Source organism: Macaca fascicularis, chromosome 17 (genome assembly GCF_037993035.2).
Source record: "Macaca fascicularis isolate 582-1 chromosome 17, T2T-MFA8v1.1".
NCBI lineage: Eukaryota > Metazoa > Chordata > Mammalia > Primates > Cercopithecidae > Macaca > Macaca fascicularis.
Window position 1 is genome coordinate 15,794,035 of NC_088391.1, and position 22,291 is coordinate 15,816,325.

A 22,291-nucleotide genomic window follows, 5' to 3' on the forward strand; every position below is an offset into this window, starting at 1 on the left:
GAGCTTACTGATTTTTTGGTGTCTAGTTGCATAAATTGCTGAGAGAGGAGTGTTAAATCTTCAGCAATCATTTTTAAATTATCTATTTGCCCATTTAATTCTGTAAATTTCTGATCCAAGTATTTTGAAGTTCTTATCACATGCTATTTGTGATTTTAATATCATTCTGAGAAGTTGACACTTCTATCATTATAAATTGCCCCTCTTTACCTCAGGTAATACTGTTTGTCTTCAAGTCTACTTTATTTAGTATTAAAACAGCCTATTTGATTTTCTTATACTTCCTGTTTCCACAATGGATATATTTCTATTAATTTATTTTTTTTATATTTAAAGCTTCTCTGTTACAGACAGTGGATAGCTAGGTATTGGGTTTTGTTTGTTTTTATCTATTCTGAAAACTTCTGCCTATAAGTTGGATATAGCTGGATAAAGGTCTACCATACCTTTTTTCCCCCTGTAGTCTCTTTTGCTTTTTTATTCTTCTGTTCCTCCTTTCCTTCCTTCTTTTTAAAATATTTTTAAAATTCCAATTTTAATTTACCTTTTGGCTTCACAGCAATGCATTTTGCCTATCTCTTTAGGGTTGCTCTAGGGATTACAATATATATCTGAAGTTTTCATAGTCTAGAATTAATACTTTATGACATCACATAAAATGTATAACTGCAGAAGTTATGCAAGTGCATTTATCCCACTCATTCTTCATGTAATAGTCAAATGTACTATAGCTACATATGTTATAAACCCCATAATACATTGCTATAATTTTTGCTTGTAACAGTTTTAAGTATTCTAAATAGTTTAAAATGAAAAATGTTTGTTTTTGCTTAGACATTTATCATTTCTGGTGCTATGTAGTCCTTCCAGTGATTCTAGTTTCCATTTGGTATTATTTCCCTTCAGCCTGAAGAATTTCCCTCAGCTTTCTTACCCTGCAGGTCCACTGGTGTCAAAATATCTAAGTTGTCTTTTATCTGAAAATGTCTTTATCTTACATGAAGATAAAGGGAAATAATATCTGATGGAAATACGATTTGCACAAACAAGTGAAGAGTCTAAGACATGATAAATATGGTAGCATACATTAAAGGATAGTTTTCTAACTTATTAATGTTTTAAAAACCAATAGTATATTTATTTGACAGGCCCAGAGCAGCTGTATACTGCTAAGATTTCTGCTACAGAGGCAAGAAAAAAGTGTCCTTGTACTTTATGTCCCTTTGATGGTGGCAGCCAAGATTGAGTGCAGAAATGCAGGAGCAAAAGATGGTAATACAGGGAAATTCATGGGGAGAGAATTTTGGCAACTCAGACAAAACCTTGTATACAGTGAAGAGCCTGTTCTACTGCAAACAAGAATCTGATATTTGGGTAAAAAGTTAAGAGTTAAGATTAAAGTCACTGAAAATTACTTATTTCTCCAACGAAGAGTCAGGGTCCATTTTCTCTCCTCTTGAATCTTCACTGGCCTGTGCCTACTTTAACCAAAAGATATCTGGAGAGTGACTCTATGAGAGCTCTGGGACCAGTATTTCAGAAGATGTAGCTTTCATACTGGTCTCATGGAATCCTAAGCCTTCATGTAAGAGGTCCTTCTAGCTTGCTGGAGATACCATGCGGAGAAGTGATGAGACCACAGGGAAGAACAGCCCATTTGAGCACAACCTGCAGCCACACCCACCAGAAGACCATATGTGTGGATGACGCTGTGCTGGAATCTCCAGACAGGCCAATTGCTGGCTGAACACATGGAGTGCCATGGTTAACACCACACAGAGAAGAATAACAGAGCCAAGCTCTGCCCAAACTGGTGGTGACTCACAAAATCATGAGATATGATACACAGTTTGTTGATTTCCACTGCCAAGTTTTAGAGTACTTTGTTGTACAGTATTAGATAACTGGACAACAGCTTACCGTTTAGGCAAAACTAATCACAATGCCGGGTTGATAACTGATGTGGCTTGGATGTTTTGTCCCCTCCAAATCTTATGAAATGTGATGCCCAGTGTTGGAGGTGGAACCTGGTGGGAGGTGTTAAATCATGGGGGCGCTCTAGGGTTGAGCTTAGTGCCATCCCCTTGGTGATGAGTTCTCACTCAGCTCATGCAAGGTCTGGTGGTTTAAAAGGGTCTGGGGCCTCTCCTGTCTCCCTCTCTTGCTCCTCCCCTTGCTATGCGACACACTGGCTCCACTCTGCCTCCTGTCGTGATGGTAAACTTCCTGAGGCCTCACCAGAAACAGAAGCTGCTATGCTTCCTGTACATCCTACAGAATCATGAGCCAATTAAACCTCTTTTCTTTATAAATTACTCAGTCTCTGGTATTTCTTTATAGCAACACAAGAATGGACTAACACAATAACATATGTAAAAGTAAAATGTATGACAACAATAACAAAAAATGAAAGAAGGTAACTAGAAATATGCTGTTGTATTTTAAGGGCATAATATCAATTCAAGGTGGATTATCATAAGTTAAAGACGCATGTCATAATCCCTAGATCAATCAACAAAAAATAGTTTTAGCTAAAAAGTCAATAAAAGAGATAAAAAGAAATGCTAAAGTATACTTGATAAATCCAAAGGAAGGCAGGTAAAGAGAAAAAAAGGAAAAATAAAATACATTAGACTAATGAACACAAATAGAAAAATTGTGGACCTAAAACCGCACTTAACAGTAAGTATATGAAAACAAATAACAGAGATTGTCAGAATGAGTAAAAAATAACAACAAAATTCAACTACACGCTATTTATAAGGGAAACTCTTTAAATATAAAGACATATACAGGTTAAAAAAAACCATGCAAATACTAATCATAAGAAAGCTATATTAATATCAAAGCAGATTTTTTAAGACAGGGAGTACTAGCATAGAAAAATCAGCATTATCATTTCCTCAGGATAAGTGGGTCAATTCAGCAAGAAGACAGGCATCTAACAACAGAATCTCAAACTACATGAAGCAAACTCTCAAAAAGAAAGGGAAAAAGAGTTGTCACTGAAAAATTTAACCCTCAAAACACTATTGACTAATTCTACCTCATTAATATTTATAGAATACTACACCTCCAAACAGAAGAATACAGTGTTTTCAAATGCATATGGAACATTCATCAAGGGAGAACACACTTTGGGCCATAAAACAAGTTTCAGAAAATATCAAAGGACAGAAACCTTACAAAGTATGTTTTCAGATGACAACATAATTAAATTATAAATCAATACCTAGAAAGTCTCCAAACATTCAAGTTAAGTTATACACTTCTAAACAGTGAAAAGACTTACTAGTGAAAAGAAAAAAATCACAAGGGATGTGAGAAAATATTTTGAACTGAATGATAGTGGAAATATATCAAAGTTGATGAGATGCAGCTGAAGCAATGCTTAGAGAAAAACTTTCATAAAGGAAGTTTTAGTTTTAAGTGCTTATATTAGAAAAGAAGAAAAGGTTAAAATCAGTGATAGAAGTTTCTACCTACAAATACTTTTTTTTTTTTTTTTTTTTTTTTGAGACGGAGTCTCACTCTCGCCCAGACTGGAGTGCAGTGGCGCTATCTCGGCTCACTGCAAGCTCCACCTCCCCGGTTCACGCCATTCTCCTGCCTCAGCCTCCCGAGTAGCTAAGACTACAGGCGTCCACCACCACGCCCGGTTAATTTTTTGTATTTTAGTAGAGACAGAGTTTTACCGTATTAGCCAGGATGGTCTCGATCTCCTGACCTCATGATCTGCCTGCCTCGGCTTCCCAAAGTGTTGGGATTACAGGTGTTAGCCACTGCGCCTGGCCTACTTTTTTTTTTTTAAATACTTTAAGTTCTGGGATACATGTGCAGAACCTGCAGGTTTGTTACATATGTATACATGTGCCATGGTGGTTTGCTGTATCCATCAACCCGTTGTCTAGGCTTTAAGCCCCGCATGCATCAGGTATTTGTCCTAATGCTCTCCCCTCCCCTTTCCCCCTCACCCCCTCGCCAGGCCCTGGTGTGTGATGTTCCCCTCCCTGTGTCCATGTGTTCTCATTGTTCAACTCCCACTTATGAGTGAGACCACGCGGTATTTGGTTTTCCGTTCCTGTGCTAGTTTGCTGAGAATGCTGGTTTCCAGTTTTATCTATGTCCCTGCAAAGGACATGAACTCATTCTTTGTTATGGCTACATAGTATTGCATGGTGTATATGTGCCACATTTTCAAAGACTTTTTTTGTTTTTAAAAGCAAAGTACAGAGGCCAGGCACAATGGCTCACGCCTGTAATCCCAGCACTTTGGGAGGCCGAGGTGGGCAGATCAAGAGGTCAGGAGTTTGAGACCAGCCTGGCCAACATGGTGAAACCCCATCTCTTCTAAAAATACAAAAATTAGCCAGGTGCGGTGGTGGACGCCTGTAATTCCAGCTACTCGGGAGGCTGAGGCAGGAGAATTGCTTGAGCCCAGGAGGCAGAAGTTGCAGCGAGTCAAGATTATACCACTCTGCTCCAGCCTGGGTGACACAGCAAGACTCTGTCTCAAAAAACAAAACAAAACAAAAAAAAGTATAGAAAGACAAAGAGCAGAAATCAATGAAATAAAAAAATGAGCTAATACAGAAAATCAATGAATCAAAATCTGCTTCACTGAAAAAAAAATCAATAAAACTGATAAAACGGACAAACCTTTTTTTGCTAGACTGATCAAGAAACAAGACAGAAAACACAATTTATCAATACCGGCAATGAAAACAGCCATCATCACAGACCTGTAGATGTTAAAATGATAATAAGATCATGTTGTTAAATGAATGTGACACTTAAGATTAAATGGACAAATTTCTTGAAAGATATAAATTAACCCAACTGACACAGAAAAAAACAACCAAAAGGAAAAAATAGGGAATTTAGTCCTATAATAATTACAGAAATCGAATATGTAATTAAAACTTTTCCATGAAGAAAATTCCAAGCCTAGTGACTTCACTGTCGAATCCTATCAAACATACCATTTCTACACAAATTCTTTCAGAAAACAGAAGACTTTCCATTTCATAAGACCAGTCTGAGAAAAAGACATTGTAAGAAAACTTCAAACCAATATTCTTCATAAACACAGATGCAAAAATTGTTAACAAAATATTAGCAAATCTAATCCAGCAATAAATAAAAATTATCTATACCTTAAGACAAAGTGAAGTTTGCATTTAAAAAAATTGGTCATAATCACCACATTAACAAACAAGAGGAGAAATAATCACCTTACTAGATAGAGAAGAAAAGACCGACATTTTACACCCAGTCATGATAAAATCCTAAACTAGGACTAGAAGGGAACTTTTTTTAGGCTGATAAAAAAGCATGCACAAAAGCCTACAGCTTACATTACATGTGACGGTAAAAGACAACATTTTCCGTCTAAGATTGGAAACAAGGCACGGATATCTACTTGGGGCTCTCCTCTGCACAAATGTATCTCAAGCAAACGAGGAGTCACAGGGAAAGATATCTGGGCCAGATACAACTTGAAACCCTCCAAGAACTGCCTTTCTTGAATTTTTAAGACTTGTCTAGTCCTGGAAAAGTCTTCATTTGTGGGACACTATGGCAAAGCTCAATGTTTCCCTTCTTTTCAAGTGAATGAACACCCCCAAAATTATTAAACCATCATCACGTCCGACTCATGGGTACACAAAAATGTGACGACATCATTTGGAGAATACATACTTTACAAGAAAAAAACATGTTTATGTATTTATAAATATATAATGAATGCGATTTCACTAAGAATGTAACAATTTGCTAATTTTGATTAATATGTTCTACTAAGAAGAATGCAAGTGTCAGAGAAAAAAACTTGCCAAGTGCAAAAATATTGGCCAGAACCGTCATTTCCTTAACATTAGCAAACATCATGTTGCCCTACTGCTTAAAAACAAACAAAAACCCAAAACCATATGTAAAACAGGTGAGGGGAAGAGGAGGAGGAAGAAAGGAAACAGACTAGAAGCAACCATTTCAGATTCACAGACATAGTCAGAAAGGTTAAGAGGGAAAGGCAAAAACTAATCAGGGATGATGTTTACCTCATGGTAGCTCCCAGACAAATCTCTAAAGAGAAAGGGGGAGGTCCTTGTCACAGCTCTTCTTGAGAAACAAAGATTTCTAGTCCTTCTAATAATGCCACAGATGTGAACAACCCCAAAGCATCATTTCAGTCTACTAGATGAGTAGTTTTAGATTTTAATTTTCATCAACCATTAAAATTTTTAAAAGAAAACTATGACATAACTTTGGGGGACCAATAAAGGATTCCCAACATTAGATCTGGACATGAAAAATAATGAAAAAACAAGGAATAAATGTTTCCTCATATCATTTCATTATAATCATTTGCTAATATCAACATTATTTTAACACCTAATAAAGTAAGGAGAATACAATCTTAGGATATCAATTGTATAATATGTAGCTTTAAAAATACCCAGTGCACTGTATTTTTCTCATTTTGCTTCAGATGAATGAGATCTATGGGACAGCACTGGCCAGCGGGCCCTAAGTCTTGACCTGGCCAAGGCAGCAGTCATGGGAATGAAGCCCTTTAGAGCCAGAGTAGCCTATCCACCATCCCATCCCATCAAGCCCAAACCCCATCATCTTCCCACTAATCTTCAGCAGATGGAGGGGGACCATTCAGCAAAGAACTTGCTCAACTTCCTCCCCGATCTGGCCCCATCGAAAAACTCATGTGAATTCACATTGAGCCTAAACTCCTCCTCTCCATTTTCCATGGAAGATATTCTTCCACCTGGTTCTGGATTCCCTTGCCTTCTGCCTCCTCAGGGATGCTCACTTCATCACCAACACCCCCTCACCAGCTGCGGGGGATTAAAATTATATGACATTCCTCCCGCTGACAGGTGAGGTCTAGGTTCCTCCTCTTGGATCTGGGAGGACCCTGTGATGATTCTGACCACTAGCATATGGTAGAAGTGGCACTGGGCCTATTCCTGGACACAGGCCTGAAGAGACTGGCAGAGCCCCCTTCCTGTCTCTTGAAACACTCTCTCCAGGAGCCCTGAGCCACCATGAAAGAAGTCCAATGACCCTAAAAGTACTCAACGGGGGAGGCTTCAGTTGACAGCCCCCACTGAGCTCAGCCTTCCAACCGTGCCGGTAAAAGGTCCAGATATGCAACGTCTTGGACCCTCCTGACTACATCCACCAGCTGAACACTATGAGTACCTCAGTTAATGTCATGTAGGCAGAAGAATTGCTTGGCTGAGCCCTGCTGGAACTGTTAACCCATAAAAACGCAGTTACAATAAAATGGTGGTTGTTTCAAGCCAATAAATCTTGTTTTAATTTTTATGCAACCACAGATAACTAGAACATGAGGATCTTCAAGACTTCTTTCTCTCTCTCAGTTGTTTCTTTTGTAACATAAGCATATTAAAGTCTGGTCTCTTATCAAAATCCCGTACTTTACCCTCAGTCCCTTTGCAAATACTTCACACCTTAATTTCATCTGTGTTCCCGTCTTTCTTTCTGCAATGGTGCTTCTTCTGTAACCATACGAATGAAATGATTTTTGCCAAGATCAATGACATCTAGGTCTGGCTCAATACAAATAGTCAATTACCAGCTCTTAACCTTACTTGATCTCTCTGCATCACATGATACTCCTGAGCACCTGTTCCTTTAGGAAATTCCTCTCCCTTGGTCTGCTTAATACCACTCCCTCTTGGTATTCTTCTTATCTCCTTAGTAACTCTTTGTGTTCCCCATGGATTCCTTCTCTGCTGCCTGTACCTTAATTACTGAGAATCTTTTTAAGGTTCTTTTCTCCACTAGTCCCTTCCCTACGTGCTTCCCACAATCATCCTATATCCATTCCTATGTCCACTGCTTCAAAGAAATGCCGTGTCCTCATTCCTCTGAGCCTAGACCTTTCACTAGAATCAAAGGGCCAACTCTGCACTCCATTTAAACCTACAGGTATTCAAGCTCAACAAGATTAAAAATAAAAATACATTTACCTCACACTGCCATTCTATTGTCTTTCTTCGTCTGCGGATGGTGTCACCATCCACTTGGGAGTTACACCTCACTTATCCTTAGCCATGCTCATGCTGATTCTTCCTAGTTAATACATCTAGAATTGACTTATTCCTCTCTATCTCATTGCTAACACCATAGCTCAGGAAATCATCATTTCTTATTACAGACTCCTTCTGGCCTCCAGATGTAATTCACTGTGTGACATCTATTACAGTGTTCATTCTAAGGTGTAAATTTCATATCACTCCTTCACTAAAATCCTTTCACAACTGCCCAACAGACCAGGTTACAATTTGAATTTCATAGCATGAAATACCCAGCCCCTACCTACTACCTCTCATCTTTTGCCTCCTCCCCCTTGTGACCTGATGGCCAACCATACGGACATACATGCAGTTCCATAAATTCACTGTACTCTCTAAGGCTGCCAACCTCTGTACCTATTATTCTCTCCATGTAAAATACCCTTCCCTGACTTCTAAACCAAATTAATTGCAATGTGTCAAAAGCTCAATTTAGCTATTGCCATCTCAAGAAAAATTTTGCTGTCCCCTTATTCTGTCTTAGAAAACTTTCCACGTGTCTTTACTTTGTGTTCTCATCATGACATGTATTAAAAAGCATCATTTTCTAGTTAATAGCCTATTTAAAAGTCTGTCTGAGCACTAGACTCAGAACACCTTTGAAGGCAGGGACTTATTTTTTATCTCAGTTCTCCAATGCTTCTTTGGCATGCACTGCAGACTCAAAACTGTTTATTGAATGACTACAAGGCTGAATGAGTGAATGGCATCCATTTGTTTGCTAAATTTACTAGTTTCACTTATACTTTTAACAATATTACAAAAAAATTATAAAATTCATTAATTTCTCCCTACAAAAGAATAATGCTTAAAAAGTGCTATATTAAAATTCACCTTCTTAGTTTTTCCTTGCTTGAATGAAGAAGAGAAATCTTTTTGTTTTTCTCGAACTCTGACAACGAAGCATTTAATTCAAGCCCATTGCCATTCCTTAAAGATTCAGGGCTAGAAACAAGAGAAAATCGTACCATACATTAAAGGGGAAAATAGTCGGGCAAAATTAAACAATATGTACCAATATACTAAACAAAGGATGCTTCTCTACATCTCTTGCTTCATACAAAGGGGAAATAAGTGTCAAAACGCCTTATCTTAGACACTTGGTGCAGAATGTTTATTCCAAAATTTCAAAAGAATATATGATCAAAATCATCCTAAAATCAATGATTGATCAAAATTCTAAAATAAATTGGTAACAATAGATACAAGTAGGATTAAAACATTCTGACCTCATCAATTATGACTACACCATATTATATGACTTTATCCACCCTTTAGAAGGAAAGGTACATTACACGAAAAAAGCATAAAGGATTAGAACGACAAGATACACCCTAGTCCAAGCCGACCAGCAAAGCGCAGGTTCCCTCCATTTTAAAATTTGTCATTTAATGAACATTTTCTGGCTCTACTATTTTTGCAGAACTTCTTCAGGCATTCTGATTGATTTAAAAATATATTAATCTAAGAAACTTGCAAACTAATCCTATTTCCTCTATCCTAAGAGATATAACTGGATTTCAAAATTGTATTTACAGTGGTAGGATACTGAGGGAAGACAGAAGGATTCAAGATGAGTAGAGATCAAAAAGCACATGCATACCATGTAGTCATAAAAACTTTTTAAAAAAGAAAAGCAGTTGCAAGTAATATAAGAAAATTAAGACCTTCCAAAACCTTTCTCAACCCCATATCCTAGATAGGGGTTAATATAGCAAGCCTCTTTGAGATTAAAATGTTAAATAAGACCAAGAAAATTGTTGATATCTCGGTGTTACCAAAGTCAGCTTTGGTTTAACCACACTTACTGACTGCCAAGTCCCTTTCTTGTTCAAAACAGTAGATGGCCACATTCTACAAATTCTGGAAGTAACTAACTTAAAATTCTCACCATCATCAGTACACATGCCCTCAGCAGTTATGTCCATTCTTTGTATCCCTAGGCTCCACTTAAAACCTCCTTGGAAATCAGCTTAAAGTGAAGGGAAGAAATTCACAAAAATTTAATTTTATAAGCATACTAGCATTGGAAGGGTCTGATTCCCAGTTCAACTGCCTACCCAATCCAGGTTTGAATGCCAGCTCTAACATCTATGAGAGAGAGAGACAGAGAAACACAAGGAGACACAGAGACACACACTAAAACTTGCCTTGTATACCAAACAAGAAGATTCCAAAAGCTACATGAGGTATGTAAATGATACCAAATCCTTTTTAAAGGGTGATTGTCAGTAACTCGGGGGATAGGTTCATGAGTTCAAGAAAGACAACAGGAAGAAGCTGAATAGTAGGTATATATCAGGTGAGGCTGCTCTTGTCTGTTTAAATATTGGGGTTCCATGTAAAATTTTTGTTTGAGGAATTTCACTGTTTTTATGAAGTTTAAATACCACTGCTGCTATTTAACTTTGCTTAGTGACAACACAGACTCTAACACTGATCACATTCCCCAATGACAGGGAACTCACTATCTTACAATTTGACCTGCTCGCCTGTTGTCAAATGTAATTATTTATGAAGTATTTCCTTATATTAAGTTGAATACTTCTGTAATGTGTACCCATGGTGCCAGCTCAGGATTCTTAAGTACAGCAAATGCTGCACCCCTCTTCCACAAAATAGCCACAATCAGTAAGTTCTCTAAAAATATTGCTATTATGAAAAAGAACAAAAAACTAACCAGGCAAATAGATCAGTAGGAAAATATCCCACGTGTTCACTGTAAGACCTCTGCAGGGGCAATCCAGGTTCTTCAGGCCCAGCAGCATTTTCAATCTTAACTGAAAGTTTTGAGAGGGGGACTATTTATTTCTAAAGTCACTTAAGGAGATAATGCTAATCAAATATACAAGCCCCAATCCTTAATGCAGTTGTCGTCTTTTACTCAATAGATTTCACAAAGCAGTATTTTTAAAACTGAAAGCAATTTATAGATTTTTGTGAAATATAAAACCACCTAGGTTAGAAAGCAAAAACTAAAATACTCTATATTATTTACCCCGGGATACCTTTAAGCCAGATTCTAGTCACTTAGTGACAGGTGTGCTTAAAACACATTCAACTGAGTTTACTTATCAAGTTCCTATTTATAGGTAAATGTCAGGAGACAAAAAACATGCATGAGTCTTCAATAAGCAGCTGCACTGTCAAAATATAGCATCTGAAAAAATTTTTTTCCTTTTTTGCAGCTGCTCATCCTCGGAGCAAAGACGAGACAACTGGAAGCTGACATGGTCATGACCAGCAGAAGGGTGTGGGCAGGTGATGAGCAGCTGCTCTATTTCACCGAGAACCAAATAAGAGGTTGCAAAAGCCCTCGGTCACCAAAGTTAGCCATTTCCAGGAAGAACCACAAGGGCTGGGAGCCACTGGAATGTCACAAACAGACGCACTCATCTGAATATTAAAAAAGAACATTAAAAAAGGACTGTTACACTGAATCTCGTATAATCATTATCAGGATAATCCAGAAAGTGTCTTTCAGGACCATTTTAAGAAAAAAAAATCTTAATTTTATTAAAAAAAAATTCCCAGCTTTATTAAAGTATAATTGACAATTCAAAACTGTACATACTTAAGGTGTACAACTTGAGTTGATAATATACGTATATATTGTGAAATAATCACCACACACAAGTTAATTGACATATCCATCACATCACATCGTTACCTTTTCTGGTGATGAGCACACATAAGATCTACCCTCTTAGCAAATTTCAAGTAGACAATACAGTATTGTTAACTATAGTCACACAGTGGTATCCCAGACCCCCAGAATTTGTTCATCTTGCATAAAAAAAACCTTGTACCCCCTGACCAACAACAGTCCCAACTTAACATCATCTTAATTTTAAAAGATTCCGTATTTAGTATCCCAGGCCTAGAAAGACCAAAAATAGTCACTGACCAACAATGATTCCAGTAGAATTTAATTTCCGTAATTGGAGTCTGTCCTTTCACAAGCCAAATGAAAGCTAATTTAATTAGTTTAAGTGTTTAGATACTGGTGATATGCATAACATAATAGGCAAAGAGTTTAGAAATGTGAGGTCTAATTGAAGCATTGACATTAATCCTCTGCATCTAAAATCGAAAACAGAAAGGGCAACCACCCTATTAACTTTAAGAAGCAAAATAATTTATATGCAAGTATTTTGCAAAGTAGAAAGTACAATACAACTGTAGGTTAGTGCCCCTGGCTTTTAGATAATCACACAATGACACAGCACAGTTAATTCCATTTTAATGAGTAAAAAATTATGGTAGCTAGGCTACCAAAAAAGAAAAAAAAATAGTGACACAATGCTGCTACCAACCCCCCGCCCAAAACCCTGGGCCTACCGCAGCACTGTATTTGCCCTTGGGCAACACATTCTAAACCTCTGAAGATGTAGTTTTTTTCTTTCCAGGTAAAGAATATATATTTCTCCCTTTATGATTGTTTTTGTCAGAATACATAAGCATAGTTTTCAAAGATTTTAATTCAAATTTTCAAACCTTTGGAAATTTTTTACTCACCTGTGTTTGAGAGACAAGTTTTCCAGTATTTTACCACATTACTCATTTTTTCCATTGTCAGTGGTTCAGTTAAAGCAATATCAGTTCCATGCCCTGAAATACAACCTAAGAATCTTTACATTAAATACTGACCTTATAGTTTCTATTTAGAGAAAAAACAAATACTGTATTTAGCAGGTACATACCTTTAAAATTTTCAGGGATTATAAAAACAAACAGTGAATGTGTATTTTTCTTTTTGCCAAATCTGAGAGAGGAAAGAAAATGTTAAAATGAAGCAAAATCATTATTCAAAAAATTGGGATTCAGGAGTTTAGCTTATTAGGAACTAACTACAGTGATTTTCTTCATTTCTTTGGAATTTAAAATAATATTAACATGGAAATTTAGTAAAAGTAGCATCTCAAATCAGTGAGGAAAGAGATGAATCACTTTTTCTTAAAAACAAACAAAAAAAAGCCTAAACCTCATCCAAATTTTTGATCAGATCAGCAGTTTACAAGAAATTTGTGGAAAAAAAGAAACATTTTAAAGAACATTATGGGAATGAAATAAGCAGAATCTAGAATGGGGGGAATTCTGTAAGACAAATGACTCCTTTAAATATACATATAATTAAAGAACAAGACAAAAAAAAAGAGGAAAGAGAAAGTTGAATCCTGATTTGTATAAACTCACAGTTTTAAAAAAAATCATAAGCAGGGAAATTTGAATGCTGATGGGATATTTGACAATACTAAGAAGTGATTATTGATGTTCAGGTATAATATGAGTTTTGTAGTTATTCTCTGAGTCCTCACCTTAGAGAGGTACCAATTAAAGTATTTATGGATGAAATAAAACGGTATTTTAGATTTGCCTTAAAATAATCCACTGGTGGACAGGGGTGGGAAGGTAGGGAGAAGCATGACGAGCCAGATGTGGGTAACTGCTGAGGCTATATTATGGGTGTATTATTATACTCTCTCCCCTTTTATTTCTTGAAATTTTTCAAATAAAACTTTTTTCTTAAAGTGGCATTATAATTCACTAAACTCAGTACAGTAAGTCTGGAATTCAATAAATGGATGGATACTGAGCCTTGGTATTAGCCAAAATGAAATGATTTTCAGGGAGAATGTGACTGTGAAAGAGACTTCAAAGAGAACAGTTTAAAACTACCTAAGAAAAGCAAACTATTCTCAAGTACTTAAAAGCATCATTTATTAGCATGTGGTTATATATGGTTGTTATTTATTCACTAAAATGAGAACTGAGAGCACCCCCACTGTATAACATTGTTAGCTTATCTTACATAAGCATTTGGAAGTAAGTATACATTCTATATTTCAAATTGCATTATATATTAATATCATTTCTATATCTGAGTCATGTATATTGAGAACCTCTTATGTACCAGCCCTGTGCTAGGCTCTGGGGGATATCATGGTAAACAGACAGACAAGGTTCCTGCTCTCACACAGCTGGTGGTCTTGGGGTGGAAAGACATTAAACAAATCACTATAGATAACTTTATGGCTGAAAACGTGTCCAATGCCAGGAAGGAAAAACCAAAGGGGCCAATAGGAGTCCACGCCTGGGCACCAACCTGCCTCAGCAGCCTTGGGAGAGGCTTCCAGGCCGACAACCCTCAGTGCTGGCTAGACACAGAAAAGGCTGGGGAGAGGGGGAGGGCAGAAAGCAGATGGGCAGCACAGAACATTCTGGGCAAAAGGCACGGCATATGCAGGAGCCCTGGGATGGTCAAGAACAAGGTGAGTTGGAGAAGGTACAAGATGTCCAGGAGAGCTCTGGCACAGGGCATCTGAGAAAGAAAAGCATCAGTGGAGACCAAAGAGTGAGGGATGGCTGGGCTCTGCTCGCAGAACGCCTGTTAGACCACAGGAAAGGTTTGGTATTGAGGAAAAATGGGCAACGGAAAGCTACGAAGCTCAGCAGCAACCAACACAATTATCCTTGCATTTTAGAAAGGCCACTCTGCCTATGATGGGATGCGCTGATGGGGTGACACAGGTGGACTGGACAGACCCTAGGCCAGTGATCCAGGCAAGGGCTGATGGTAAGGAAAGCGGGCACACCTGGGAACCTTTGGTAACGTTAAATATTTCAGAGTATTTACTAAATGAATTACTTCAGACTAGCAGGATTAGTAAGAAAATGTGACACCCCATTGAGGTCTATTCGGACTTGATTCTGTGCTATGAATTCTGGGGAGTTTAGGCTGAGAGAGAAGAAAGGGAAGAATATACGGTTTCTATGAGGAAATGAGAAACTCAGGCAGAAATATTATCATCAAAATAGGCATATGCAGGAGGGAGGATAGAGTTTGCCTGGCCAACCAAATGTGGAGGTAAGAAAGGCACTTCCTACACCGGTGTAGGTGGCGTGGTGACACAGAGGGAATACGGGGATCAGAATGATGCCTGCCAGTATGTCAGCATTTCATATGTATATGAAACTAAATATATGCATTTTAGAAAGACGGAAAGAGGGAAAGATAGAAAGAGATAAATAGATAGATTTATTTTATTTTATTTTATTTTTTGAGACAGGGTCTTGCTTTGTCACTCAGGTGGGAGTGCAGTGGTGGCATGGTCAAGGCTCACTGCAGCCTCACTGTCCCAAGCTCAAGCGATCCTGTACCTCAGCCTCCCAGGTAGCTGGGATTACAGGTGTGTGCCATTACACCTGGCTGGTTTTTTTTTGTATTTTTAGTAGAGATGGGTTCTCACTATGTTGCCCAGGCTGGTCTCAAACTCCTGGCCTCAAGAAATCTTCCAGCTTCAGCCTCCCAAGTACTGAGATTATAGGCAAGAGCCACTGTGTCTAGCCTCATATATATATTTTTAAGTGATGAGAAAGTGTGGATTATAATGGAGGTATGGACAACAGAATGAGGAAAGAGAGGTGAAAGGGAATAAAGGACTGAGCAGATGGGACCACTGAAAGAAAATTATCGGGTAGTTTAAATGTCGAAATAAAAAATACTGCATAGTGGATTCAAAAAAGTAAATTATCCTAAGTTAAATACAGTTAAATGATTTTTAAAAAACAGCCTGTTTGCTTTTAGAAATCTTCCTATGTCCATTTTTGAAAACCCGATATTTCAAAAATTTGAAAATTGATTTTACTGACACAAAAATATGTAAGATATGGCTATATGGATTTATATGCCCTGATGACTTTCAAATTTCAAGCTTTACATCAGACAAAGGCGGGATTCTTGGACTTTTGTTATCAGCACAGAATCAATTACCAAACACACACTCCCCTAGCCGTACAGGGACTCCTGCAACCAGTAAGAGTTCCCAGAATCCAATCCTCTGGTCTTAAGCTCAGCTGCTCATTCACATTCCCTACAAATCGATAAGCTAAAAGAGTTTCTAGTTTCTAGGATCAACCAGAAAATGTTCTCTTTTTTGTGAATGAATATTCCTGGAAATAAAACTAAGCAATGCAAAAACAAACCAAAATAAAAATCACTTTTATCCACACCAATTGATACTACTTCCTCTTCTCTATACCAAAATCAAATTGTAGGCTCTGAGACCTTCTCAATTAATGTCTCTTTTGTTTTGCAATTTATTTGGGGACAATTCATTTTCCCGCATGTTTCACGATTATGCTGTTTAAGTGTCATGATGTTTCCGGAGGCTACACCTCACTTTTGAGATTGGATACTGATATTCTCGGTTCCATTCCTATGCCTGCCTGCAGTGCCCTCTAGAACTGGAGTCAGCATCAGCTCAGTCAGCAACAGTAACCACCCGCTGTCTTGCCCCCATCCCTGGGTCTGTCTCTGGTAGCTGAAAAAACAAAGATCATATACAAGGGTTTTGAGCTGAGTTGTATACTCTGCTGATCAAAGGGTCTCAGGAAAGCCCTGGCCTCTGCAATCTATCATGTGAGAGGGCCAAAGAGGTGTTATAAGTCCCTGTGAAGCCTGCGGAAATTTCTACCTTTACTTCTCTTAGAGCCATAAGGATTTCCAGGGACAAAAGCCAGTATCATCTTTGGGTTGTGGTTTTCTTGAGTACAGTTACCCATTATTCTGTCCGTGGGGTACATGCAGCCAAACTAACCTGGTATGACCTACATGGGACTTGTAACAAATATTGTTCTCTGTTAATTAATTAAGCTCTGATAGTTTATTTTGGCTATATAATTTGGCTATATAGTTTATTCTGGTGGTGTGCCCTGTTCCCACTCGGCTCTCCCACAGAGTTCCTGCTGCAACACTCCCCATGTGACATGGTGCTAGAAGTTATAAAGACCTAGAGTTGTCCTCAGTTCCTATTCAATTCCTCCACCAATTTGTAGGAAAAAGGTTTTAGTAAAGCTACTTAGGTGTTTTGCTGTTACTGTGTTTATTGTCGAATATTCAGAGGAGTAGGTCATGCAAACTACCTAGTAAGATTTAATGATTTACATTGTCAAGTCAAAGATGTCTTGGAGACATAAAAGGACAACTTGTTAGATCTCTGTGGCTCCCAAGATTGGGTTTTCTTAGTGATCAGTTAGCTGGTCAGACAATTAAAGCTACACGGGGAAGAAATGAAATCAGATTCAAACTTGATTTGTTGACGGAGCAGATGGAGCCACATCCTGCATTCCTTTTTTGTTGCTAAACTGCTCTGAGCTCATGAGAATCATGGAATTTTAACTGCAGAACCATTTCATGGAGAAGAAAACTATAACTCCCTATATACTGACGAGTTTAAAACATATTTAAACTTTCTGTACCTGTCTTTGGAAGTAAGTATCAGGATGTGTCTGAATTATCAAGTATCTGCCCTTTGAGTATGGCTCAATTTTGAGAACTTATCTAAGCCAAGAGTGAAATATCCCTGGAATTCTGGAGCTAAGCATACGAATCCTAAGATGATCTTAAAATATGTTACCACTGGGTAGTGTTTGAGTTCATCTGCTCAATAAAAACACACTCTTTCAATACATTCTTGAGATGAAAACAAATTAGGCAGTACTATTAGGAATGTTAACCTACAAGTGAGATGTGCCATAAGTCTTGAGTCTGTTAAGTACTGATATTTTATGAATGATTAAAGTCAATGAATGATTAGCACCAAGCTTAAAACACAGTTTTGTAAGATTAAATTTAAGAATCTTTTAAGGACGCTGCTTTCATTTTATTCTAAAATAAATATAATATTATAGCTAACAGGCTAAACTTCATCCTTATTTTCAATAAAAATCCATATGTCTTACAGATACATAGATTTGTGATCCTGTGCTCCAATACTGAACACATATACGGCCACTTTCATTCTATCATCAATTTCTCATTCATTGACAGGAGACATAAAGCACCCAGAGAAACAAGAGTAAGGTAAGTAGATGTACATTTTCCTAGACCTACATAGCTTTTGAGATATTACAAGAGGACAACAAAGATCTAAAGAGAAAACTTTAAAATACAGCAGAAGAAAAGTAGAGCCAGGCTTTTCATTTTGGTTTAGTCATTAAATATTAGCCCAAACTCAAAAGATGTAGTACTTTAGGATAGATGAAGGTTTAAACTCCTTACAAATGTGGCGGTACGTGTACAGGGCTCATTACCATAAGAAAAACTATAGGTTGAAAATTGGAAACATCCTCTACAGGGGTTTAAACAATTCAACAAATCATAAACTCATAACGATTCTGAAGGCAGGAAAAGGAACTTCAGAGATATTCATAGCCTCTGAGGACAGCACCAAGAAAGCAAAGCTTACACACATACACATACACACACACACACACACACACACACACACACACACACACACACAAAACCAAACAACTCTGTCCCTTTGCGGAGAGGAGCAAAAAAGCGAGGAGGCACTGCCTGCCTAGGACGGCACTTCTCCCACTCATCCATACATTCACTGGAGCTACAGCAAGGTAGATAACACCTGCTGGCAGTCAAGACCTTCACTGGGTGTTGGGAACAGTGCAACAGTAGACAAACAAGGAATACAAATCCAGGTGTATTCCACAAATTATTTGTTTCCTTTCAAACCAATGATTTCTCTTAAGGCAAAATAACAGAACTACCATTTGCATAGCTATACACTTAATACCTTAATCTACTTTCTTTTCTCTGCTAAGAAATCTTAAATTATGTTACTCAGGGCAATAAAAGCTGCTGAGGTGAGTATCAGACAAGAAATTCTCTCCTCTAACCTTCTAGGTTTTAATATCTGCAACTAAACATAAAGCTGGTTCTTAACAGAAATTCATTCTTATCTTGTTCAAAAGGCAGCTCTGACAGGAAGCAAATGCAAAGCTTTACTCCATTCTGACAGGCATAGCTAGGGTCCTAGTCTTGGAATGGAGAGACCAGCCATATTGAATTGTCCAGGGCTCTTTCAAAACCATATCTATGTTTGATGTACACCCAGCTTGGCACATACTGAACCTCAGAGATGAAAAAGAGGTGGTTTCAATACAAAAGTCAATTAATGACAGACTTCTAGAAAGAAAATGAAGAGTAGAGTTCTAATCTAGTTTTGTAAAACTAGTCTGAGTTTTGTAAAAATGAGCCATGTGGTCTTAGGCAAGTCACTTCAGGCTCAGTTTTCTCATCTGTCAAGTAGGGACAATAAAATCCTGCTCCACCTGCCTCATGTAGCTGTGTAAAAAAATTTTAAATATGATATAAATGAGATATTATGATGAGTCCACAGCCAAGGGAAACTCTATTTTTTTAAGGTTTGTAATAAAATAAGCATATTCTCAGAAGGAGGATAGTATACAGCAGGTTTTAGAAGTGGAATTTACTTTGACATAGATAGTTTGCCTGGTGTGACTAGAGTTCATATACCTCATAGAAAGCCAAAAGAAATGCAGACCAGTTGTTCTAAGAAACCCCAAGAGTAGTATCTGTCTGTCTGTCTCTCCAATAAGTAACTCGATGGCTTGGGCTTCTCATTTCAACCTTTCTTTTCCCTTAACATAATTTGCTTGCCCTTTTATTCAAGGATCAAAATATTGTCTCTGAATTGTTTAGCCAAAAAAAGAGGCCTGTCTTGTAATTCTGACAAGCTCTCATATGTTCCAATGTAACTGACAATTCCACTTTATCTATTAAGTATTTCATGGAAGGAGAACAAATTTGTTCTGATCTAACCCTATCTAAATACATCTTAAGTGGCAGGGAAGAATCTAACTCTCCCACCACTGGACTCCAATTTTCTAGAGCTGGAGTGGGTTAAAAAGAAGCAGAACTTGACCAGGTGTGGTGGCTCACGCCTGTAATCCCAGCACTTTGGGAGGCCGAGGTGGGCAGATCATGAGGTCAGGAGTTTGAGACCAGCCCAACCAACATGGTAAAACCCCATCTCTACTAAAAATACAAAAATGAGCCAGGCATGGTGGCACATGCCTGTCATCTCAGTTACTCAGGAGGCTGAGGCAGGAGAATTGCTTGAACCCAGGAAGTGGAGGTTGCAGTGAGCCGAGATGGCGCCACTGTACTCCAGCCTGGGCAACAGAGTGAGACTCCATCTCAAACAAAAAAAGAAAAGAAAAGAAAAGAAAAGAAGCAGAGCTTATATGGAACTGCAAGACGAAACAAGAACACTGGAGGGGGTGGTTTCTGGACCCAGTGAATCCAGAAGGCTCCGTGGCCCCAGGAGACACCTCAGTCCCCAGCTAACAGGACAGAGAGCTGAGAGTGCTCACTTCCTTTAGTGTCTGCCACTACAATTAATGAACCCTGAATAGATGCACCATTTTAATCATACAGTTATTAAAAAGGAGTATGTATGGGAATAACATAAGCGTTGCATACTAAATAAATTTCTATGACAAATTGATTCTTACATTCTAATCCATACCTATTTTCAAGTTAAAATAATTCTTATAATAAAATACCACAAACTGGAAATAAAAACAACATGTACATAGAATCTCTCCATGAAAATATCCCTCATTTTTTTTTTTAGAAATAGCATCTCACTCTGCTGTCCAGGTTAGAGTGCCATGACATGATCATAGCTCATTGCAGTCTCAAACTCCTGAGCAATCCTCCCATCTCAGTCCTCCGAGTAACTGGAACTATAGGTGCACACCATCAGGCCCGGCTAATTTTTAAAAATTTTTTTGTAGAGACAGAGGTCTCACTATGTTGCCCAGGCAGGTCTTGAACTCCTGGGTTAAAGCAATCATCCCACTTCGGCCTCTCAAAGTGCCAGGATTACAGGCATGAGCCACGCCCTGGCCCCTCAATTTAAAAAGTAAAATAGAAATATATCTTTTTAGGATGTTTTAAAAAATGAGTTTTTAAAAAAATGGTTCTAAAGATACAGCATCAAGGCTTTTGAAGTTTACCTAATTAACTTGATGGCTTCCAGCTCCTCAGCATTTAGTGAAGAAGGCATCTTCAAGAAAACCATGTTGAATGTGCAATCATCCAAAAGTGCTACTGCCTCCTTCATGTCACTGATGGTGATGGTGACTTCTGCTATGTTTGCAAACAGTTTCTGTACAGTATCAGCCAGGTAGCCCACAGTGACATCTCCAACTAATAAGACGTCTATTTTTGCCTGAAAGAGAAGGAAGCAGAGGTGTCACGTAATTATTACCTAGGCATAATGAAATGTCATGTATGAGAGGATAAGATAAATAAAGCTCACAAATAACACAACGATTGACTCCATATCTAGTCTGACTGGCTAGATGGTCAACTGTAAGCAGCTCAAGGACAGGAACTATTAATTTCACATCTTCAGTAACTAGAGTAGTGAATAGATCTGAAGGTCATGCTGTTTTTAAACATTTTGCCTACCAATGCTATTTTACTTCAGTTTTTCTGCAAATTTCTCTCTTATCCTATTAAATGATAGAGTTCTTATGACTCAGTTTCCCAAAAGTCTTTCCTGCTGGAAAATCTATTTATTGCTGAAAGGATCAAAGTCGTAACTCTCCCATGTGATTTATTTTGGTGAAACACACATTTCAGGGAACAGAGAAAGATTTAAATTCCTAAATCATAAGAAACACTGAAATAGTCCCTTCAATTGAATGTATGTGCTATTCAAACCTCAATATTGGAACCAAAAAGACTATTTGCATTTGGAGATATTTTCAAGTATATTCAATTAGGAAAAAGAGCATTCCCTTCTTCACCTTTTATTTCTCTATGTTTTATTCTCTACAGCTAATGAACGCAACCCACTGAAAATGCCAAAGAATGGGGATGCTTAAATTAATGGAAATAGAAGACAATTGGAAATGCCAGGCCATAAACATCTGTATGAGAAAACAGATTTGGGAGGTGATTAGAGTTGAAGCTAAAAGAGTGAGTGAAGGGGCTGGAAATACTTGTACAAAGAGAAAGGCAGCTTGGCAAAGAAGCAACTCCACAGGGCAGGATGCTGGTGTAAGTGGCCACCGTGGGGCTTCCTTCTCTTTTCAGCCTGGTTTCCTGAGGGTTGCAGGAAAGAACAGGTGAGGTGCAAGAAACTAGGCAAGAGTCAAGTAAGCAAAGCTCGGGCACTTCTACCTGCTCACCTAATTTTCTTCCTTCTTTTTATAAAAAAGTCAATCTTCCTTTACCATCTCTCATATCCTAATTCAATCCCTTCTCTGGAAGCAATTGCTGTCAAGAGTTTGGTGTCTATCCATCCAGACAATTTTTGTGTCAAACATATAAG

The 22,291-nt window shown here is 38.0% G+C and overlaps 1 protein-coding gene across 1 annotated transcript in view; it reads right to left on the reverse strand.

The window, feature by feature from the left end:
- The window catches only part of SOHLH2 (spermatogenesis and oogenesis specific basic helix-loop-helix 2), a 42,951-nt gene that overhangs the window by 9,239 nt on the left and 11,421 nt on the right, over positions 1-22,291 (reverse strand). The window contains exons 2-6 of the mRNA XM_005585636.4: positions 20,967-21,181; positions 12,821-12,882; positions 12,636-12,740; positions 10,798-10,897; positions 8,952-9,062 (exon numbers count right to left, since the gene is read on the reverse strand). Of these exons, the coding sequence (XP_005585693.2) occupies positions 8,952-9,062; positions 10,798-10,897; positions 12,636-12,740; positions 12,821-12,882; positions 20,967-21,181 (593 nt within the window). The remainder of the gene's footprint in view (positions 1-8,951; positions 9,063-10,797; positions 10,898-12,635; positions 12,741-12,820; positions 12,883-20,966; positions 21,182-22,291) is intronic.